Consider the following 19,797-nt stretch of genomic DNA (forward strand, 5'->3'; position numbering starts at 1 on the left):
TCTGCATCCTCTCATTTCTACCTATGGGGAGGATATATAAGGTTAGAAACAACTAACTTCGAGCCATCTTTCACTTAATGAATGAATGCGTACCTTAATGAAACCGCAAGAAAAATTTGGCGCAGTTCTCCACAACAGACCGCATGAATTGCTACCCGGGAGCGTTATAAGAATGTATCCTGTTATCTTTTATTACAGGGAGGATATATAGCGTTAAAACTGTCTTAGTCTTTACTTTTAATGAATGAATGCGTACCTCACTGAATGCGCGGAAGAAAGATTTAGCCAGTTTTCCACAGAGAGACAGCAGAAATAGCTACCCCGGGACATTATAATCCTCGTCTTCTATGTTTTCTTCATGGAGAGAGCATGTAGGTAAAAAAAAAAAAAAAAAAACGGTTAGGTGTTTTGCAGTCTTCACCGTTTGATGAATGAATGCGTACCTCAATGAAACTTGGAAAGAATTTTTTTTTTTCTCAAGAGACAACACGAATAGCTACTCTTGAGAGCATTGTAAGCCTACATCCTGTCATTTTCCATCACGGCGAGGACATGTAAGGTTAAAAACAGCCAGGTGTCTCGCAGTTTTCACCTTTTAATGAATGAATGCGCACCTCAATGAAATCCCGGAAGAAAAGTTAGCCCTGTTCACCACAACACTGACACCATGAATGGCTACCCGGGGGCATTACAACCTTCGTTCTCTATAATTTTATTTAGACAAGGGGTGTATAGTAATAAAAAAGAGAAGGTGTTTAAACAAGGCGGGAGTGTAGGAGGCAGCAGACGACGTAGGAACGAGGTATGGCCTTCAAAAAATGCAGACGATATGTTCCAACACTGTCCAAGATTCTTTTTTTTTTTATTATTATTTGTAAACAGTACCTGGAAGTAAATAACATTATGGTTACATATATAAATGATTGCAAATTTTAAGTTTAATTCGTGTAATAAGAGAAGTAGAGAGTTTTCATTCAATATGATTAGTTATTGCGGTGCGCATTCCCAACAATATAACGAGAAGAATTCCATATACTAACACACATCAAAGAAATGAATACACACACAATACACATCACATACACATTACAACCTCTCACTACATAAAACCCTAAAGTAATCTACGCTTTAATACACATGCAGCGAGAGAATGTGTAGGTTTTAGAAGAATAAAGCTCCCTTAAGCAAAGATTAGCTCAGTCAAACCCAAAATGGCAACTATGGAGGGCCCGGAGCAGCAGGCTGGCTCGTGTAATGCAGAAAGACTAGTGCGTGTAGGCTACTATGAGTTCGAAAAGACAATTGGGAAGGGTAATTTTGCAGTAGTCAAGTTAGCGACACACAAAATAACTCAGTCCAAGGTAAGGAAAGTCCAATTCTGGCTTTGTTTATCTTAGCTCCTCTCTGTGCACTGCCTTTATCTTGCCATATTTCAGGTTAAGGGGGATTTATATGGCTACTTCGGCAGGGCAGAGAGGCTGGCAGTGGCGGCAGGGGGGTGCAGGGTGCGGGGGGAGGCAGGGAGGGCATGGCAGGAGGTGGCAGGGGAGCTGTGCAAGGTGGCAGGGGTTTGTTTTGGCTCGAAGATTGCAGGGTGATAAATAAGGGATTGTATTTTGACCCTTGTTGTCTTCACCGTGTATTAAGCTGACAGTGGTTGATGTGGTGTATGTTTGGTGATGTGTGCTGTGGTGTGGCACTGTGCTGCGCCTGCCAGGGTGTGTGTTGTGTGCTGACAGGTTAGCTGTGTGGCTGTGGGTACTGCTGTGCTGCTGGTCGTGTCTGGCAGGGGTAGCCTCAGTGCAGGGCCTGTATTCTGTAACACTTTGCTCTCTCACCACCACTGCTTTCAAAGGCAAAAGAAATTATTAGCTGGGTGCTGAAGGGTGTTTCTCTTGTTAATAATGTAGAAATCTTGATAATTTGTCACTAGAACCACAAAAATATAATTGAAAACCTGTGTAACTTCACCACAACTATTTTCAAAGGTCTCAGATGATGAGCCAGGTTCTCAAAAGTGTTTCTTCTGTTAATAAATGAGCAATCTTGTTAATCTGTCACTAGAACTGTAAAAACCCGTTTACCTGCAGGTTGAAATGCTTTGCTCTCTCATCACGACTATTTTCAAAGGCCTCAGACATGATTAGCCACGTTCTCAAGAATGTTTCGCTTATTGATAATATAGAGCCATAAAAGCACTCTTGAAAACTTGTGTAACAGGTGATAGTGAAATAACATTAGTGTTTTTATCTGAGGGTTAGTTTAGGTTAGAGTCAGTCATTTAATTAATTTCACTGCTGATCCCTTCATTGTGTAGATCACGACTTGAAAGAGTGTCATATTTTGCTGAGAAATTAACAAATCAGTGTCTGGAAATTATTGCGGCAGTGTTATTTCCATAATCCCATGTGTAGGCAACTTCAATTAGAGCATTTTGAAAGTTGTGGTATGGCAAAGAAGTTTTTCAGAATATGGTCCTGTGTGTGTGTTTGTGTGTGTGTGTGTGTGTGTGTGTGTGTGTGTGTGTGTGTGTGTGTTGAGGAAATGTATGTGTTACTAAGATGATTAGCTGGGTTCTCAAGTGTGTTTCTCTTATTAGTTATATAGAAGTCTTGGAAACCTGTCACTAGAACCATAAAAAACTGACTTAAAATACCGTGTATCTTTAACTGCAGCCTTTCAAAAGTAGTCGGGTTGTGGTGTAGAAGTGTTTCAGAGTATGGTCTTGTGTGTGTGTGTGTGTGTGTGTGTGTGTGTGTGTGTGTGTGTGTGTGTGTGTGTGTTGTGATGAGGAAATGTGGTGTTTGTGGCTAACTGAATACTTACTGAGTGAAAGGCACGAGGCAGTGGAGACTGGCTCATGAAGCAGTGCCTCTTTTCTGTTTTATACTGGTCATACTTGGATTCAATTAAACATGCTGAGTGAATGCCTACCAAGAGTACAGGAAAACTATAAAAAGCAAGGGAGACTAGTTCGTGAAGGGATGCATTGTCTCTGTCTTATATTGGCACTTATCTGTGAAAGCTTATCCATGAAATGATAGTGGGGAAATATATTGTCTTGTACAGATCCCTCCTCCAAAGGCTGTGTCAATCAACTGTGTCTAGCAGGCTATATACCTCCCCTATTGAGACTTAAACATTGCTATTGATGGAGTGTTAATTGTAGTGAGGGAGTGCATTCCAGTTATCCATCATCCAAACCAGAAACCAATGTTCTTTGATGGCCGTCATCCAGTGGTCTGGTTTGGCAAGCTTCAGGGAGTGACCCTGGTGACTGTTACTGTTGTGTTGGTCTTATGTGGATACTTAATGAAAAAATATAAGGGGGCAGGGGAGACTAGCTTATAAAGGAGTGCCTCTCTGTTTCATATTAGTTATACTTGGATGTAAATATGTTTGCAGAATGACTATTCACAGCCTTATCTGGTAGTGAGTTCCAGATATTAACCACTCGTGCGTTAAAAAAATATTTTGTTTAGTCATTCTATTTGATGCGTTTGTTTTGGTGCAGGAACTGTTGAGGAGTGTTTGTTGAGTGCCAGTGAGGTTGTGTGGTGTGACCAGCCAAGACTTGTGGTTTGAATGCTGAAGTTAAATGGAAATTGACAGTGTGATGTATGTAGTGATTTGAAAATATGTTTTTTGTGAATGTTTATAGAAGTTTTAATTGCTGTTTGATATTGCTAAAACACACACACACACACACACACACACACACACACACACACACACACACACACACACACACACACACACACACACACACACACACACACATTGACTGATAAAGTTCTGTATACAAGGAGCATTCACACCTTTATAGATAGATATGACAAATTAACTTTAAAAGATGAGACATTATGAGCATGACTCAGTCCTGCAAAAATACAAAGTAACACACACACACACACACACACACACACACACACATTTGAAAGGCATATTAGTGAACTAGGAACAAAAATAAAGGGCAGCAACAAGATGGATACAAAGTGTCGGAAGTGTGATTTGTTTACTGATTTGAAAATGCATTGATTATGAGTGATGTTAGAAGTTCAAACTGCAGTCCAGTGTTGCTAACATCCCTGCCATACACACATATTTAAAACATATTAGTGAATTGGGAAAAGTATGAAAGGCAGCAACAAGATGAGCACCAAGTTTGGAACTGTAAGCCAATAATGGAGAGAAAAAGAAAGAAACATATTAGTGAACTAGGAAAAGTATGAAAGGCAGCAACAAGATGAGTACCAAGTCTCAGAATTGTAAGCCATCAGAGAGAGAGAGAGAGAGAGAGAGAGAGAGAGAGAGAAACAAAAAAACATGTAAGTGAAGTAGAAAAAGTATGAAGGTCAGCAACAAGATGAGTGCCGAGTCTCAGAAGTGTGAGCTGTCTGGAAACATTGGACAAGCTGCAGCCACAGAAAGTGGAAGGAAGATGAAAAAGAGGTGATGTGATATGAAGTGTTCTGTATTCATTGGTGCAGAAGACGTGGTTGTAGACGGAAAAAATGAAGGCAAAAATCATCTTGGAGTAATTATCATAAAACATTGCAGCAATTCAAAATGAAAAAAAAAAGGGAAAAGAGATATGATTTGAAGTACACAGTATTCATTGGTACTGGAGACATGGTCCTAGAGGAAGAAAAAAATGAAGAAATGGCCTTGCAGCAAATCTCATAAGTGTAGTCCATCAGAAATCATTGGATGAGTTGTAGCATGCAACTCAAAATGTAAGAAAAAGTAAGGAGATACGATTTTAAGTACACAGTATTCGCAGGCCCTTAAGACCCAGTTGCAGAGGAAAAGAGGAATGTGAAGTGACCTTGTGACTAATGTGCTCAGCCATACTACTGAAAGAGAGGCTGGGTGCTGAATGCAGAGCAGCCAGTGGTGTGTGTGTGGTGGTGTGTGGCTGAGGGTGTGTGTGGTTTTGTGTGACTGAGGGTGTGTGGTGGTGTGTGTTGAACAGTAATTCATGGAGCACAAAACTGTTTATAAAGATAGTATTGATATAACACTAGCATTTTCACGTGAGTTATGTTAGGTTTAGATTAATTTAGTTCGTTGATTTCACTGCCGATTCCATCATTGTATAGATCTCGACTTGAATAAAACATTACATTTTGTCAAGAAATAAACTGTAAGTGTCTGGAAATTATTAGGCTAAGGTTATTTCCATGATCTCCATTTGTAATGGTTAAAAAAAAAAGGTGCTGATGTGGTGGTTTTGATGGTTTTACAAAATGAGAGTTTGGATGTGAAGTGTAGGATTAGTGACAGGGGCTGAGCCAGCTGTGTTCACTGTATTGGACAAATAACAGTGTACTTATAAAGGTTGCCACACATGTTCAGGTGGCTTGGAGGGTTGCAGTCAATTCCACTCAGATATCATTGTGGAAGGTTGGCAGGAAGGCTGCTCTGCGCCATGTTGATGAACTGGAATTGCTGGCTGTGGGGACATTTGCTGTGACATGTGTTGCAGAAGAGGAAAGCAGGAGGAAGAAAAGAACTGAGTGGTGCAAAGAGTGGTCGCTTAAAAGACAAAGGTTATATTGTGTGAATCTGCCGAAAGAGCTGCGATGTGAAAAAAGGGATTGGTTTGATTATCTAAGGATGAACAAAGAGATGTACCTCCAGCTCTTGTTGCTAGTTTCTCCCCTGAAAATTTCCAGCAAAAACTTCCTTTCCCCCACGAGAGCAATAGCAGTGGGGAGCTTCTGCACTCTTCCATGACGAGGTGAGGCCTGTGGCCTGGCCTGGCCTGAAAAATTAAGTAGTGATAGATCCCACCTGAAGGCAGCCTGACTCTGCCCCAAACTGGAGACTGACCCACCCCACACATGCTCAGTTTAGTCTGGATAAACTGCTGGACAGGCCGGCATGAGCGTGTTTGGTGGCCTTAAGAAAAATGGTGAAAAAATGGCATAAATTCCTGTTCACATACCAGACCAGGTTATGCTGTTGTGTGGTGTGGTCTCAGGTGTTTACTAATGATAACTATTCTCATTTCTCTGGGTTACCACATCGTTTTTTCCCAGCAAACACAAGATACACTGTAATTGGTTCATCAAGAATTTGGTTGCATTAGTGGCTGTTAAACTTTGTTGCATAGTACTTCACTAAAGATACACCTTGGACTTTGATGTCACGCCAACCCTGTAGTCTGCTGATGCCACGCTAATCCCGTAGTCTGCTGATGCCACGCCAAGCCTGTAGTCTGCCAACCCTGTAGTCAATGTAATGCAGACCTACTGAGTGGTACAAATTTAAGAACACACACCCTTCTATTCAGCCATTACTGTAATTCTGATGAAAAAATCTACAAATGAACCACACACTGTCACAGCCATTCCTACCACATCAGGCGTAATTGGTTAAGTTATTCCTGCAAATGTTAACTTCTTGTAGCAGCACAGGCATACCTACATTAAGTTAAATGTAAATGTCATGAGTAACAAAATATTCTCAATTCCTCATATAGAACTCAATCTGTGTGGTATCCTGTAGTGAAATATGAACCAGTTGACCTTCCAGTGCTTTCTTCACCTCCAAAGTACAGTAAACCCTCTCAAATTCAAACCTGCTTTATTAGATCTACAGATAATTCAACCCTTTTCAGGGTAGCTCAAATTTTTTTAATAACACTTCATAATCTGAATTGAAGCTTAAATTTTTTTGGACCTTACTAAACTGATCTTCATTCAAATAAAACAATTGGTTCTGTTTCTCTCATTTGGCACAGTTGGGATGGTAAGCTTACTGGACAGAGGCACCAGCAATGTGATACCTTCCCACCACCACCACTCCTTCAGAAGATGTTTATATTTTTCCATTCAACTCACAAGACAGAAAAATTTAGTTTGCATCATTGGATTTCCCTTATCTGTTTGTAGGCCACCATGCAGAGAAAGGGGCTCCTAGCTCCCTCGCTCCATCCCTCTTTGTTGCCTCTTATGACATGCAGGGAGTGTGAATGATGTGTGTGTGTGTGAATGGTGTGTGTGTGTGTGTGTGTGTGTGTGTGTGTGTGTTGCCTTGTCTAAGATAGGTAACTGGATTAAGCAGTCACTTTGCAAGTAAAACACCATTTTCAAAACTTAATAGGGTAAAAACAAAGTAATAACAGTGAGTGTATGTCATTGAGTAAAATTTTATAGTTCATTCACCTTTTGCTGATAATTGATATTTACACCAGTTATGAGAAAGAGTGTATAAAAAACATGTGCTCTTATAGTACATAAACTAATCTTGGATATAATGATGCAGTCAGGTTTTTATTTATTTAATTAATTAATTTACTTATTCTTTTATGTAAGAAAGGCTCTGGCTGAGGGCAACAAAAAAGGCTGAAAAAGAAATCTAGTGAAAGTGGCAGTCCTCAGAGTACACACTCAAAAGGATTATCTAAAATTATGAGGAGAAATGTCTTAAAATCTCCCTCTTGAAAGAGTTCAAATCATAGGCAGGTAGAAACACATAATCAGGCATGGAGTCGAGAATTATCAGTTAAAGGTGTGAAAGATTGAGAATCCTATTTGACTCTTGCATTAGACAGTTGGAGAGAATAGGTATGAGAGAAAGTAGAAAGTGATACAAAAGAGAAAAAGAAAGATTTTAAAGAATGTGTTGCATCATGACTACCGGGGCACAGTAGCATACCTGATGCACCACCCCCCTCCCTCAGTCCTGCCCTGTCTCATCAGGACACACAGGGTTAGAGGGAACCAATACATAATAGATACCTTCAGCTAATTCAACTCAGGCTTCACCCAAATTAGTTCAACTTAGAGATGGCCTACTGTGGTGTAGTTTTTCGGTGTTTGGATGCTTGGCAGAAATACAACCAATAGGTACAGGCATATGATGAAACTATTTATTTATTTATTTATTTATTTATTTATTTATTTATTTATTTATTTATTACTTTATATTTATTTATTATTTTTGTTCAAAGTTTCTTGTAAAAATAGGATTGTATGTTATGTGGGTGCATCTAACCTGCCAGAAGATGTAGTAGATATGTAAAGTAAGGTAGATAAAAAAAAATTGTGTGTGCAGAGAACCCCAACATGAAGAACACAGCATAGGAATGAACAAGATAAGAGCAGACAAGGAAGTGCAGAAATATGCTGTTCTTTTCAGTTTGAGGCATAGATGAGTGGAAAGCTTTATGAGGAGAGGAAGTGTTGTATGCAGAGAGTAACTACAGCAAAAAATTATCCTCACTGTGGCATATCTAACTTAGAGTGAGAGATTGGAGAAGATGCATTTGTCATCATTGCAAGAAAGAAAAAAAGAGGAGACTTGATAGCAATGTTAAGGTGTGTGAGGAATGGACAGAATTAATGATGAGGATAGGTTTGTCATTCTCACTGACAGGTTTGACATATAGTGAGAGACTGGGGAAGGTTAGAAAAGAGACAAGGGCAATGTAAACGACTATGACAGGAATGGACAGAATTGATAATGAGGACATGTTTATTCATGACACAGAAGCCACACGAGGACATGGGTTGAAAATTGAAAAAAAAATATATTTGAAGGACATTGAGAAGTATAGGTGTCCTTGTTGTGTGGAATAACTGACTGAAGTTATAAATGCCAAGAATTTTTGCGGTTTCAAAGTAAAAATTGACCAGTTATGACACAGAGATGGGACCCCACAAATGTAATTCATTGTACATCATGGCTAGATGAAGACACACATACACATAACACATGCAAACAGGACCCCAAAAGTGTAACTCATTTCCCACACACCTTAACTAAGTAAACACACACACACACACACACACACACACACACACACACACACACACACACACACACACACACACACATGCTTGTGTTGTAGACCAGAAGCAGGCAAGGAGAGAGTCATGTTAACCTGCTATGTTTCCAAGTAGCAAAGAGAAAGATATTAGCTGGACCATAAGTAACCCGTCCTGTCCCCAAGTAGCAAAGAGGATGACATTAACTGGATCATAAGTAACCTGTCCTGCCCCCAAGTAGCAAAGAGAAAGGTATCAACTGGACCATAAGTAACCTGCCCTGTCTCAAGTAGCAAAGAGGATGACATTAACTGCACCATATGTAACCTGTCCTGTCCCCAAGTAGCAGAAAGCAAAATGTTAATCCCTTCACTGTGATGTTCGCCAATTGACACTAAAGATGTGCCAAATCTTAACAAGTGAAAAAAAAAAAAAAAAAAAAAAAAAATATATATATATATATATATATATATATATATATATATATATATATATATATATATATATATATATATATATACACACACACACACACACACACACACACACACACACACACACACACACACACACACACACACACACACACACACACAGTGGAACCTTGGTTACCAAATGCCTCCTTTTACACACACACACACACAGACACAGTGGAACCTTGGTTACTGAATGCCACCCTTTCCAAACAAATTTAACAAAATTTTGAACTCATCATTGCTTCGGTTGTGCTACTGTAATTTGGTTCTGGAACAAAGTTACTGGATTTCATATAATTAAAGACGTAACAAAAGCTGCCGTTTATTACTAATTTATAGCTTTTATAAATGTTTACTTAATTTTTGATATATTTGGGTGAGAGACACAGAGTGTAAGACTGTAATTCAATCTTTGAAATAAGGTAAATGTGATCTCGTTGAAAAGCCATGATGTAAGCAAACAGTTTTTGGCGCTCAGGAGTAATTTCGAGCCACCTGTGCCTCTCTCAATGACCCCCAACACCATCATTACTGCACAACTGCATTTTTCCAGTAGCTTTTCCCAGCATTAAGATGTCTAGGTGTTATGATCACTTTCATTTTGGTGGTAAGTGGGTTGCTCCTCTCTGTGTCCCTCTGTGAGGCTTCCCTCATTAGAGTGGTCTAAACAGTATCCTCTGATTAGTTCTGTGTCATTATGTTCATTCATTACATTCTTTCTGGATAAATAATTTGTGAGCTAGAGATGTTGTGAAGCAGCCATCTTGGCTGTGGGAGTGTCTGTTATAAACCACTAAGACAGGGTAAACCAGTGTCTGGGAATGGATTAATCCATTTTACATTGATTGCTGTGGGGAAAATAGGTTTGGTTTTTGAACATTTCAGATTTTGAACGGCATTCAGGAACAAATTAAGTTTGAGGACTGAGGTTCCACTGTGTTTATATATATATATATATATATATATATATATATATATATATATATATATATATATATATATATATATATATAATTTTTTTCCAATATCTAATCAGTAAAATGTTTATAGCTGGGTGTAGAAAAAAATAAGATCTCAAAGCGATTTGTGTTTAAGAAATGGTGCACCAAACAGCAGTGAAAGGGTTAGTTGGACAATAAGTAAGCTTCCCTGTGTGTATACAAATGTTTGCAGTCATATGACCACACTAGGTTGTAGCATGGTCTGTATATAGAAGGTTCCTTTCTACTAGCAAAATTATTAGCATGAATCATTATTTGACAGCTTAGGCTGGCTCAGATACCTGCAAATCAGCAGAGAATGGTGAGTGGCTCCCAGTGAGTCACTGCTACTGGCCACCACACACAACACTTTGGGGGTTCTTGCATTTTTCCAAGTTTCTCTCTTCCTGTCAGTCTGTTGTGTTGTGGACCAAGAGACCTTTTGAGCCGGAAGACGTAATGGCTCTGGTGGTGGAGGTGCAGGCCAGCTGGTGATTTTGTGGACGACTTTCATGATTCTGACTCATCTGCTTGCAGTAAAGTGACTCCAAACCGTCATGTTACTATATGGATATACATTAAAACCAGTTTGTAGGATATGTATATAAAAAATCATTACATAGATTTAATTGTGTATTCAGTTTTGCAGCAAAGTATATATAGAGATTCAAACGTTTATTCGGTTTTGCAGCAGAATCTGTATATGTAGATTCAGTTGTTTATTGAATTTTGTGGCAGGGTTGGTATATCTATAGATTCTGTTTATTCAGTTTTCCAGCAGAGTCTACATATAATCGTTAATATGGAATGCACACGTGGGAAATATATGTATATAGATGTGTGGATCAAAGCCAGCAGAGTCTGTATATAGACAATTTTTTTATTTGGTATTACAGGTTGACCATTACTGATCTAGCATTCACTAATCCAGCAGTAATTTCAGTTAGTGTAATTTTAAACTTTCCAGGTTGCCACACCAACCTGCCACCACTGTTGCTGTTTGCTGGAAAGATGATAAAATGTATTAAATGTTTCTAACTCATCATTAGGAAAAAAAATGACTGAGAAGCAGTGTGATAGTGAAACAGAACCAACAGAAGCAGTACAAAAATAATAGAAGCAAGGAGCGGATGACCTAAGAAACGTTACAAAGCAAAACAGGTCACAAGAAGAAGAAGCTACTTACTGCATAAACATTTGGCATCACTTCCAAACACAGGGAAGACATTCTAATTTGTTTTTCTCCATTTATTATTGAATCTGACCATGGCTCCAGTGAATAAAGGAAATGCTTCTCACGTAAACCACAAGCACTGCACATTATCTGAAGGTTGAACTTATGAAAGAACTCGACAGCATTGTGTCTGTGTGAGGCTTGTGTGAAGTGTACAGCATTGGCTCTTCAACAGTTTATGACAAAGAAACAAAGAAAAAATGCTGAGTTTCTTTGGCTATACCAATACTGTCGGCATCAGCCAGAAGTGAGGCATTAGTATTGGTATTGACAGAAAAGTGGTATCAATACATCCTCACTTACTGATCAACCTGTACTGATTTACAGTGTGTTTCAAAGGTAGGATGAGGTGGTTAAGTGTTAGCAAAACATTCTAGCAAAAAATTCTAACCTCACCTCTTGGTAATCTGGCAAAATCACTAATCTGGCAGCCTACATGTATCAGTGATGCCAGATTAGTGATGGGCTGCCTGTATATACACCTGCCCTGCCACTGGGAATGGGTTAACTGTGCAATAAGTAACCGGCCCTGTCACCAAGTAACAAAGAGGAAGATATTAGAGTGTGGCAGAAACCCTAAAGATAAGAACCAAAAGAAAGAGAGGATGAAAGAGAAATTATGTGCCATCATAGAGGAGGGCTTAGAGTAAAGACCATCTGAAGAAAATGATAATAGATGCATGTAAGTGCTTGGAGGAGTTGCTAAAAGGAGGAAAGAAATGAAGAAAGGAAAATTACTTTGTGGTATATGAATGAATGGAAGAGAGCTTGATGAGGAGTGATTTAGATGAACAAGAGAAAGCTAAATTGAATGAACTAAGAAGACAGGCTAAAAAAAGAGCAAGACTTGGAGTAGAGACCATGAGAAAATTATCATGAATGCATGGAAGTGTGTGGAGGAATTGTTAAGAGAGAATACAGAACTTAGTGATGGGGGATTTCAACTGAAGTGTGTTAGAGTGTGTGGTACATCATAGTGTCCTTGGAGAAACACTGGTCTTGTCAAGGTTTACTGCAGTACAAGTATAATTCTAATAGGTGTACTGTTGCTGCTCCTGCCTCACTGCTGCACCTCACCTGTCAGCAGTCAGTCAGTAGTCAGCCAGTGTCACAGGTCACTAATTAAACAAGGGTCACAGCAGCCAGATTCAATTACTAACACCTTCAACACACACACACACACACACACACACACACACACACACACACACACACACACACACACACACACACACACACACACACACACACACACACACACACACACACACACACACACACACACACACACACACACACACACACACACACACACTAACTGTAAGCCCCAAACTGTCACTTCCCAAGAACCTAATGCCATTATTAATATGTATGTTTTTAGCATCATAGCTGCAACTCAAATAAATCATCTATTATTATTATTATTATTATTATTATTATTATTATTATTATTATTATTATTATTATTATTATTATTATCATTATTATTATTATTATTATTGTTATCTGGGTATGTGTAAGTCGGTATGTCTAATGTGGCCAGGTTACCCAGTGAGAGGGTGGACACAGCATATAGAACAGGTGGTGGTATGCAGCTGGGGGTGTGTGTGGTGGTGTGCAGCTGGGAGTGTGTGTGTGTGTGTGTGTGTGGTGTGGTGTGGTGTGTGTTGAGCAGTGGTCCATGGAGCACAAATACTGTTATTCATTCAGTACACAGTAATGAATGATGCTCAGGACATGCTGGTGCTGATGTGTTGGCTTTATTGAACAAGGGTTTGTGTGTGACATGCAGAATTGTTGACAGAGGCTGGTGGTGGTGAAACTGGCCAGTTAATGGTGTGCTTCTTAAGTAACTGAAAAATTGCAACAAACTGCTATCTGATGTCTGATTGATAATTTTTTTTTTTTTTCCAGTAAACACTAAATTACTTATATAATGACTTGATTAAGATTTGATGGGAATTCATAATGTACAGTGGGTTATCACAGGTTATTCCCTTGTATTTATGGTGCAGATATTCCTTAAAGCTCAGACATTGAAGGAAAGCAACAAAGGCAGACCTACAACTTGAGATCAAAGCTAAATGTCATAGGTGTTAAAATATTTTCAGTTTCTCAAATAAAACTCATTCATGAATAAGGAAATAGGATATAAATTTTTGAGCCTTTCTGCAATAATGAATGAGCAAGTTTGGTTACCTTACAGCCTTTTCTTTACATTGTAACTACACAGTGTGCTTTTCCAGTATTTGAATCTAATTTAGGGAATTTATTATGAAACTATCTTTCCTCAGAATACTGTTAAATTTTCTTTTTTCTTGCATAATTTTTTTTTCATTGATTAAACCCATGGTGTCAATAAATTTATCATGAAACCATCTTTTTTCCTTTTAAAATGCTGATAAATTTTCTTCTTCTCACAATTTTTCCAGTGTTTAAACTTTTAATGGAAAGACAATTGATAAATTTATTATGAAACTGTCTTCTCAAAATACCAAGAAATTTCCTTCACAAAACCTTATCAAAATAAGGATGCATCTAATTTACCAGCAAATAAAGGAGACACCCATCATATGAAGAGGGTATGTCTATGCTGCAGCTCCCAGCCTTAGAAGAGAGAAGACTTAATAGCAGTGTTCAGAGTGATGGAGGGAGTAGAACAGCTGGATAGGGAGGACCTGTGTGTGTGTGTGTGTGTGTGTGTGTGTGTGTGTGTGTTTGTGTGTGTGTGTGGAATGAAAGGGACACAAGGGGACAAAAAAGAAAGTTGAAGAGGAGAGACAAGAAGCACAGTTTTTCCTACAGAAGCATGGAAGTCTACAGTAATTATTATTTTTTTAAAATTTTTATGTAGGAGTGAAACCAATCAAGGACCCAAAAAAAAAAGGCGGGGGGGCCCACTGAAATGTCGATCCCTGAATAGGGTCTTTAGTGGTAGTCAAAAATTGAAGGATAAGTTGTCTTGAAACCTCCTTCTTGAAGGAGTTCAAGGCATAGGAAGTGGAAATACAAAAGCAGGCAGTGAGTTCCAGTGTTTACCAGAGAAAGGGATGAATGATTGAGAATACTGGTTAACTCTTGCATTAGAAAGGTGGACAAATAAGCGTGAAAGAAAAAAGTCTTGTGCAGCAAGGCTGCAGGAGGAGGGGAGGTATGCAGTTAGCAAGATCAGAAGAGTAGTTAGTATGAAAATAGTGGTAGAAGATAGAAAGATATGCAACATTGCAGTGATGAGAAAGAGGCTGAAGACAGTCTGTTAGAGGAGAGGAGTTGATGAGACGAAAAGCTTTTGATTTCACTCTGTCTAAAAGAGCAGTATGAGTGGAAGCCCCCCCAGACATGTGAAACATACTCCATACATGGACAGATGTACAGAATTAGCTGCTGGAATGGTGAGAAAAACTGGCAGAGATGTCTCAGAATGCTTAACTTCATAGCAGCAGTTTTAGCTAGGGATGAGATGTGAAGTTTCCAGTTTAGATTATAAGTAAAGGACAGACCAAGGATGTTCAATGTAGAAGAGGGGTGACAGTTGAGTGTCATTGAAGAAGAGGGGGTAGTTGTCTGAAGGTTGTATTGAGTTGATAGATCAAGGAATTGAGTTTTTGAGGCAATGAACAATACTAAGTTTGCTCTGCCCCAATCAGAAATTTTAGAAAGATCATTCAGGCATTCTGTGGCTTCCTTGCATGAACTGTTTAATTGTTGAAGGGTTGGATGTCTACAAAAAAGACGTGGAAAAGTGCATGGTGGTATCATCAGCATAGGAGTGGATAGGACAAGAAGTTTGGTTTAGAAGATTATTTATGAATAATAGGAAAAGAGTGGGTGACAAGACAGAACTGTGAGGAACACCACTGTTAATAGATTTAGGAGAAGAACAGTGACTGTCTACCACAGCAGCAATAAAACAGTCAGAAAGGAAACTTGAGATGAAGTTACAGAGAGAAGGATAGAAGCCGTAGGAAGGTAGTTTGGAGATCGAAGCTATGTGCCAAACTTTATTAAAAGTCTTTGATATGTCTAAGGCAACAGCAAAAGTTTCATCAAAATCTCTAAAAAAGGATGACCAAGACTCAGTAAGGAAAGCCAGAGGATCACCAGTAGAGCTGCCTTGATGGAACCCATACTGGTAATCAGATAGAAAGTTGTGAAGTGATAGATGTTTAAGAAACTTCCTGTTGAGGATAGATTAAAAAACTTTAGATAGGCAGGAAATTAAAGAAATAGGACAGTAGTTTGAGGGATGAGAATGGTCACCCTTTTTATGAACAGGCTGAATGTAGGCAAACTTCCAGCAAGAAGATAAGAGACTGAGTGGGTGAGTGAGGAAGGCAGTGACTGATTGGTGAGGGAGTGGAAAAAAAAGTTTGATACTATTAGATACAAAGACAGGAGAGTGAATGTGGCTCTTTTCCTGTATGTCACAACTAGGTAAACACACACACACACACACACACACACACACACACAGTCACAATTTATGATATTTTCCTTAATTTTGTTTAGATTTTTTGTTCTTAGCTCTTCTTTTCCTTTTTTGTTAATTTTATTTATATATTTTCTTTCTATTGTATATATCAAGTGTTTTAAATGTATGTTGTTTTATTATTATTATTATTATTATTATTATTATTATTATTATTATTATTGTTATTATTATTATTATTATTATTATTATTATTATTATTATTATTATTATTATTATTATTATTGTTATTATTAATGCAGCCACATTTGTTGGCATAGCACCTGTGTCACTGTGGCTTAGATGGCAGGTATATAAATGTTAATAGACAGTGCAGCTGTGACACCTAAGCTGCTGCATAATACAACACTCAGTATACCAACACATCTACAGTCCTACCGTACTTATTATTATTGTTGGTATTATTATTATTATTATTATTATTATTATTATTATTATTATTATTATTATTATTATTATTATTATTATTATTTTCATTTGTCAAGGCTAAGAGTGTGAATGGTTTGTGTGTGTGTGTGCATGAAAATGAGGTGTTTCGTCTGGGCCAACCCATGTGGGATTGCCAGCCTGGTATATAGATAGATATGGATAAATTATTGTTATTTTTTTATTTTATCATTACTATTATGCACAAGGGAAAAATTATCTAAGTTGAAAAAGAAATTCAGAAATGAAAAATATATAAAAATCCCTCTAATTGTTTCTCCTGTGAAAGTAAACAGTGCTAAAAGAAGAGCTGTTTCTCCTGTGAAAGTAAACAGTGCTAAAAGAAGAGCTGGTTCAGGCTTTGATGCATCTTGAAACATTTAATTCTGTCACTTACTTGAAATTCCATCCATCATCCCCATCCATAAATTTGTTTATTGTTTTGAAGGTCCCTATTGAATGGCCACCAACAAGCTGACCACTATGTCTATTCTGTGGATTGTGAGATTAGGAACAGTGTTATGGCTGGTGCATTCCTCTTCATTGTTTGCTAAAGGAGGTTATGTGTCAGTTAGGAGTAAGTTATGTGATTGGTATCAATTATGTGCCTGTTAGATTGCTATGTAGCAGGTACTAGCATAACCTAACCTAAGCTAAGATGGCTATGTGGCAGTGAGGAGTCAGTTATGTTTCAGTTAGAATTGTTATGTGACAGTGGGGAGGTTATTATTGGACAGTTAGTAGATTCTTTGTGGTGTTATGTGTCTTTATGAGAGAGAGAGAGAGAGAGAGAGAGAGAGAGCACCCATCATTGTTGTCTTGCACCTACAGCTTGGGATAGAAAGTTGCTAACCATCCTTCCTTTTCTCCTTATCTTCAGTCTGATAACACCATCTCATAACACTATTTTATTCACACTATCATGATAATTCCATGAAAAAAATAGCATAGGATAAAAAAAGTGATATAAACATTCACAATCCCATCTGTGGTTTCAATTCACATTGTATATTTTGTTTATGTTTTGTTAGTTAGTTGTTAGAGTGTGTGTGTCCAGCTATCACCACTGCTACTAGGTTGTGTGTGTGTCCAGCTATCACCTCACTGCTGCCAGGGTGTGTGTGTGTGTGTGTGTGTGTGTGTGTGTGTGTGTGTGTGTGTGTGTGTGTGTGTGTGTGTGTGTGTGTCTAGCCATCACCTCACTGCTGTCAAAGTGTGTGTGTCTAACCATCTCCTCACTGCTGCCAGGGTGTATGTGTGTCCAGTCATCACTTCACTGTGCTAGAGCACATGCAAGTTTAGGAAAGTAGTGCATTGTTATTGTAGTTTCTGCATGACATGACACTCGTACATTGACCCCAGCTCAAGTGTCAGCTGTGTGGGCTGACATGCCTGGGAGAGATGTGGTGTGGTTGAGGGGGATCATTAAGTTGAGAGGTGCTGTGGTGTCTGATGTGGCATAAATAACATGATCTGCCTCACCATGGACTCTGCCAAGGACAAATGTACCACTGTATGATTGCTTTCTGTCCTTGGAAGGAAAGAGTGAATTTCCAGCTGCTTTGTTCTGATGTCAGGTGCTTGTGATGTTCAGTGGCTGGTGGTGAAGAATGATTGTTATGGATTCACTGGAAATTGTGTTGTGTAGGTTGACGTGAAAATTAGTGACATAAGTAAAAATCTATCTTTTATCATGACTTTCATGCTAACTGCTCTTCTGATCTTGCTAACTGCATGCCTCCCCTCCTCCCACGATCTTCTGCTAACTGCTCTTCTGATCTTGCTAACTGCATGCCTCCCCTCCTCCCACGACCTTCCTACTTTCTTGCATCCTATTCTGTCCACCTTAGTGCAAGAGTTAACTTCTCTTTTATTGGTAAACTCTGAAGTCTCTGCCTGCTTTTGCATTTCCCCCAAGTTGTGACTTGAACTTTCTTTTAAGAGGAAAGTTTCAAGACACTTCTCATAATATTGGATAATCCTTTTGACTATTCTTTGGGGGTTGGCATTTTCAGTGGGCCTTTTTCTTTTTTTTTTTTTTTTAACAAGAAAAATAAATAGATAAAAAATAAATTAATAAATAAATAAATGGATGTTAGATATCTCAAAAGAAATTTATCATTTATTTATGATGCTTGGTGGTTTGTGTGTAATCACCTATTTGCATTCACCTACCTCATTGTATTTACCAAGTCATGATGTGCAGGAAATAACCTACACTTGAAGGGCCCATCTCCGTGCCCCAGCTTGTTGGTTTTGACTACAAATTGTGAAATCTCTTGGCATTCATGATTTTGCTGTCTAGGTTTTACCAGACATCAATACATAGAGAAATTTGTGTTCACCTATTTATGCATATGAGATTGAGTCGGGCTGGTTATGTTACATCTTTAAGTACTATTATCATCTCTTTTTTTTATTTGATGTATTCTTTTTGGAAACAACTTCCTCTGGTATGTATTCTGCTGAAATTTTTCTCAATTTGGAAAGCCGTACAGTATCTTTGCACATCCTGATCTTCTCTTGCTAAGTGCGTTGCTGTGACCTCTCAGCATTGGGGTCTGAACACGAGTCTCATCCATCAACCTTCTCCTGTTTTGCTGCATTGTTTTGGTAGCAAAGGAAAGTAACACACTCACTGAGAACCCTTCTTTTCAGGTTGTCATAAAAATTATTGATAAAAATCAAATGATGTGTTTGTGATGCAAGGCAATGAGTGGCCAGGAATTGTCAGACTCATCGAAAGCCAACTTGTTTTCAGGTTGCCATCAAAGTTATCGACAAAATGTAAAATGAATGTAGATTATTATGAAAAACCTTTTACCTGTTGATGTGTTCTTTTTATGCCATGCAACTAGTGGTCAAGAATCATGTCAAATGCAAGGCTCCTATTCTCTTTTCAGATAGCCATCAAAGTTATTGACAAAAGTAATACTGTATGAAGCTCAAGGTTCCTGTCTTCTTTTAGGTTACCATAAAAATTATTGACTAAAAATAGAATAGACACAGATAACCAAACAAAAACCTCAGGAGAAACACAATAATTCATGACTCACAGTTCCTATTCTCTTTTCAGGTTGCCATCAAAATTATTGACAAAAGTAAAATAGACGCAGATAATTTAAGAAAAATCTTGCGAGAAATAGAGATCCTGAAGAAGTTGAGACACCCGTACATCATCCGGCTATACGAGGTGATGGAAACAGAGAGAATGATCTACTTGGTCACAGAGTATGCCAGCTGCGGGGAACTTTTCGGTAGGTGGTGCACTGCTCGTCCCTTGTGTCCTTGTCTTGGTCACTCTGTTCTTGTCATGCTGTCTGGCCTCCTCTCTTTACAAGCATGTACAAGAAGGAAGGGGTGATGAAAGGAGTAGGTTTCTATCTGCTGTAGTGTTCAGGGGTGGTTGTGGACC

The 19,797-nt window shown here is 38.5% G+C and overlaps 1 protein-coding gene across 4 annotated transcripts in view; it reads left to right on the forward strand.

Annotated features, from left to right (window-relative positions):
• The first annotated feature begins 1,193 nt into the window (after positions 1-1,193).
• LOC135090019 (serine/threonine-protein kinase SIK2-like) overlaps positions 1,194-19,797 on the forward strand; it is a 48,645-nt gene continuing 30,041 nt past the window's right edge. For all 4 annotated transcript variants that reach the window (XM_063986239.1, XM_063986241.1, XM_063986243.1 and 1 more), the window contains exons 1-2: positions 1,194-1,361; positions 19,459-19,639. In XM_063986239.1, coding sequence (XP_063842309.1) covers positions 1,212-1,361; positions 19,459-19,639 — 331 coding nt within the window. In that variant the 5' untranslated portion in view covers positions 1,194-1,211. The remainder of the gene's footprint in view (positions 1,362-19,458; positions 19,640-19,797) is intronic.

The sequence above is a fragment of the Scylla paramamosain genome, chromosome 34, assembly GCF_035594125.1.
Source record: "Scylla paramamosain isolate STU-SP2022 chromosome 34, ASM3559412v1, whole genome shotgun sequence".
In the NCBI taxonomy this organism is placed as follows: domain Eukaryota; kingdom Metazoa; phylum Arthropoda; class Malacostraca; order Decapoda; family Portunidae; genus Scylla; species Scylla paramamosain.